General features: G+C 41.2%; 1 protein-coding gene across 1 annotated transcript; it reads right to left on the bottom strand.

Annotated features, from left to right (window-relative positions):
- LOC115629877 (T-complex protein 11-like protein 1) lies at window positions 1–3,522 on the bottom strand. Its single transcript, XM_030526475.1, has 6 exons — window positions 3,353–3,522; window positions 2,040–2,729; window positions 1,498–1,982; window positions 1,118–1,421; window positions 888–1,054; window positions 1–825 (listed from the first exon to the last, which is right to left on the bottom strand). The coding sequence occupies exons 2-6, from the start codon at window positions 2,351–2,353 to the stop codon at window positions 545–547; spliced, it is 1,551 nt and encodes a 516-aa protein (XP_030382335.1). The 5' UTR covers window positions 2,354–2,729; window positions 3,353–3,522; the 3' UTR covers window positions 1–544.

Genomic DNA, 3,522 nt, shown 5'->3' with positions numbered 1-3,522 from the left:
TTCTAATGGTATGACAATTTTCTGTTGCACCTAATTTAATGCCTGTGCGTCTTAAGCTCTTACGAAAGAATTTCACACAAGGTAAGAACTTGAGATCAATATGAATAATTCAACCAAATTATATTGTAAAATTGCATTTCGTGTTGATTCACGGCCAGAATGTATTTTATTGTCTATGTATATCATCATGACCATGAATCAAGCTTGGCAATTGTTGATTTAGCATTAATTTCTGTATAAACATAACATATAAAGGAAAATCAGTTATATATAGCTGGCGTCACCATTGGCCAAGTCACGATATATTCTCCGTTGCTGTTCTATTTTGTTCCTTGTGTCCGAGCCGCTCTATCTAATATCCAAATCGACCAAGCGTATGCATCGCTTTCTGAACGAACACTGGCCAACAACTTCTGCTTCAACAGCCCTCATCCATTCAATCAAAATTGACTATGGTCTCTGTTGTTGTTTTTCTGTGTGGGTGTGTGTGTGTGTGTGTCAGGAAGTGATATTGTTAACACACATATATGTTAACATGTGCGTCTTATGGTTTGACAGTTCCAGTGTCAGAAGTACTGGTATCCAAGCCCAAACCACTGTCATCGGCACCAGTTTTTGCTCCCTCGTCAGCCTGCAACTTATTTTGCTTGTTCAACCGCTCCATGAAATATTCTCCAAATACTGCGTGGTTGTAAGAGACTAGTCGCCGAAATGAAGCTATAAACGCAACCAATTCCTCCTGGTAGTCAACGAAACCAGAAGGTGGTGGAGGAATGCTGCCATTAGAGCGCAATGCAACGCGCACAACCTCATCCAAACGCTTGGCTGTTGAAAGTGTAATACTAGCGAAATTAGTGGTTTTAAATTTATTTGCTTGTTTAGCTTACCCATAAGACTGCGAACTGGTGAATTCTTGTTGGCTAACTGCAATACTTGAGCTTTCAGTTGCGCTGTAAGTGCCTCATTTAAGGCAGGAAGCTGCTCCTTAGCCAGAGCATCCTGGACGAACGAGCGAATTTGTTCGTAGCAGCTCTTAATAGCAGTTCCCATTTGGCTGCGAAAACACAGAAACACTCTAAGTTTAGTAAATCACGGGACCACAGGAATAAATACATACTCCTCCTGTTTCACATCTTGTAAAATAATGTCCAGTTGCTGTGCCAGCTTGACGCGATTTTCACGACGTTGCGAGAGGACTGGAGCACTCGACGCAATAGAAATTAGCGATGCACACAGTATGAGTCGTTTAGCACGCCAGCCCAAACCCGTAAAACGTTCCTTATCAATGTTAAGCACTTCAGGAAATTCCGTGCCCGCTTCCCAATCTATAAGTTCCATGTAGGCATTGTAAATTGTATCATCGTTGTTATTGGCCGTTGTGCGATTTCGTTGCAACCAATCCTCCGTGGCTGGAAAGCCAACTGTGCAGATACCAATACAGGAAAACAAAAGTCGGTTAAAATGCAAGCAATTATTTGAAATGAGTTGCTGTCGCACCATTTCCATGAAACTCGCGCAAATAGTTTGTGAACTTTTGCTTTTCGTACTCCACGGAGTTCGCCGCGATGTCGTTGCGCGCTACTGCCAGCAAAAAGTTCGCCATGTCGAGCTTCATTAGAGTCATGGTCTCAAGTATGCCCTGGAATGTGTCGACAACATCATCCATTTCTCGCAGCTTTGCGATCGCCTCATCACGCGCTGGCGAGCACATGCGCGATAGAATGTTGATCACAAAATTGGCATAGACCTTGAAGTCTAGTACCCCACGTTCTGCCTGTTGGCGTATAAGGGTTTCATCTAATACGCTGTTAATGTGTGCAATCGCACGAGAGTTGTTAGGTGCCAAAATCTCAGGAAAGTACTCCTTGATCTCGGTTAGCAAGCGTATAGCCTGATCATAAGAGGGTGGCGTACGATTCAACTGCTGGCGCAGCAGATCCCAGAAGGCCTTATGTACCGTTGCTTTAATGCGACCCTCAAGACTACAACGAGCGGACTGTTAGTTGCTCTTGGCAAACACAATTAATTCCCCTACTCACCTATCTAATGGCGGTTCGTACTGCTGCAGTTTAAAATCAGGATTGAGAGCTATTTCATGCGCGAGCTCCATGTTTTTCAGATTTTTAAACATGGTCGATACCTCTTCCATAGTAACAATTTTAGGTGGGCTGCCATCCAAACTGGGCAATACAAAACGCGTCAGGCTGTCTGTGGAGCTTTCACTGTCCGTGCGCAGTCGCTCAGCATCCATCTGCACATGAGGCACAGGTTTCGGCTGCGAGCTCTGCACAATACCATTTTCAGAATTGGCAGTGTCTTGACTGTTGGTGTTTTGTTTACCCTTAGAGTCCATAATGCTGTTTCTGTTTATTTTTTCTGCCTTGAACTAATCCTTACATTGAATTTTGTTAGCTCTTTTATACGAAGCGCTGGTTTTTCCAATGCACTTATTACACTTATGCACAATGGCGTGTCGCTTTTTCAGTGGAAAGTCAGCTTTTTTCGCTCTTTGCTTTGTTCTTGTATTTCTAACGGCTGCTGCTGTGTATTGTATGAAGCCCAACTAGTTTTGCGAAATGTAATGTCGAATCTTCTGTTTGTTGAATTGTTCAATGTTTTCGAAGTCGCAAAATCTCAAGAGTTTGCACAATTCGAAAAATTAATCAAATAATTTCAACGAAATGCAGTACAAGTTTTTGAAGCACGACTCTTAGCAATTGTCTGTAAGACTGGAACAAAAACAAATGCGTAATTACATATGTATGTATGTATATATGTACATTTGCAGTTATTATTCAAATGTTTGTACATATGTATGTATGTATGTATATAGATTCGTACGTTGCATTACACAAACGTCTTGCTGACTACAGAATATAAACGCAACACCGAACAGAACCTATAAAAATGCATGTATTCAGGCCTGAACAGTATTGTGCAATTTGGCAGCCACCTGACACAGATTCCAAAATTAACACAAAAAAGCAGAACAAATTGCACAATTTCCTTTCTTGCCATCTTTCGTACACCAACACAACTATTACATACCAAACATTAACAAAAACAGCGGATGGAAACTGAGCTGAAAAAATATTTATGTATATTGCGCAGTAGTGGCTGTTTTAGCGACAAGTGTGTGTGTGCCCAAATGAATTGTAAAATGCAACCAAGGACGGTAATGGGTGTTGGTGCAGACGGGTTGTGGGGGATGAGCTGCCTTGGATACTTATAATAATGAATGTATGAAATAAATGTACGCATGTATATACATACATATACACTTCTGCAGAATAATATTTAGGTAAATACGCACATATTTTGTGACTTCCAAATGGAGCGAAATACAACTTACCAGATGCAACCTGCATTAATTCAAATGATTTCTCACTTAGCCTGCTCTTAATTAAGCATCAGAAACACACTAGAGCTTCCTTATTTAAAGCTACGACGTTTTGCAATTTAAAGCATATTCGAGCTGACTGACGCGACGACCAATTTTTATTCTGAGTAATGCGAGAAATG

Source organism: Scaptodrosophila lebanonensis, unplaced genomic scaffold, assembly GCF_003285725.1.
Source record: "Scaptodrosophila lebanonensis strain 11010-0011.00,11010-0021.00 unplaced genomic scaffold, SlebRS2 tig00000168-arrow-arrow-pilon, whole genome shotgun sequence".
NCBI classification, from domain to species: domain Eukaryota; kingdom Metazoa; phylum Arthropoda; class Insecta; order Diptera; family Drosophilidae; genus Scaptodrosophila; species Scaptodrosophila lebanonensis.
The sequence above is the reverse complement of the archived record's forward strand: the minus strand, read 5'-3'. Positions and strand labels throughout refer to the sequence as shown.

What these genes read in the sequence shown, in the direction of transcription:
- LOC115629877 (XM_030526475.1), bottom strand. Translation starts at nt 2,353, where the DNA reads ATGGACTCTAAGGGTAAACAAAACACCAACAGTCAAGACACTGCCAAT. An exon ending in TACGAACCGCCATTAGATAG is followed by an intron (nt 1,983 to 2,039) that starts GTGAGTAGGGGA and finishes CGCTCGTTGTAG; the next exon opens with TCTTGAGGGTCGCATTAAAG. An exon ending in GCGCGAGTTTCATGGAAATG is followed by an intron (nt 1,422 to 1,497) that starts GTGCGACAGCAA and finishes GTATCTGCACAG; the next exon opens with TTGGCTTTCCAGCCACGGAG.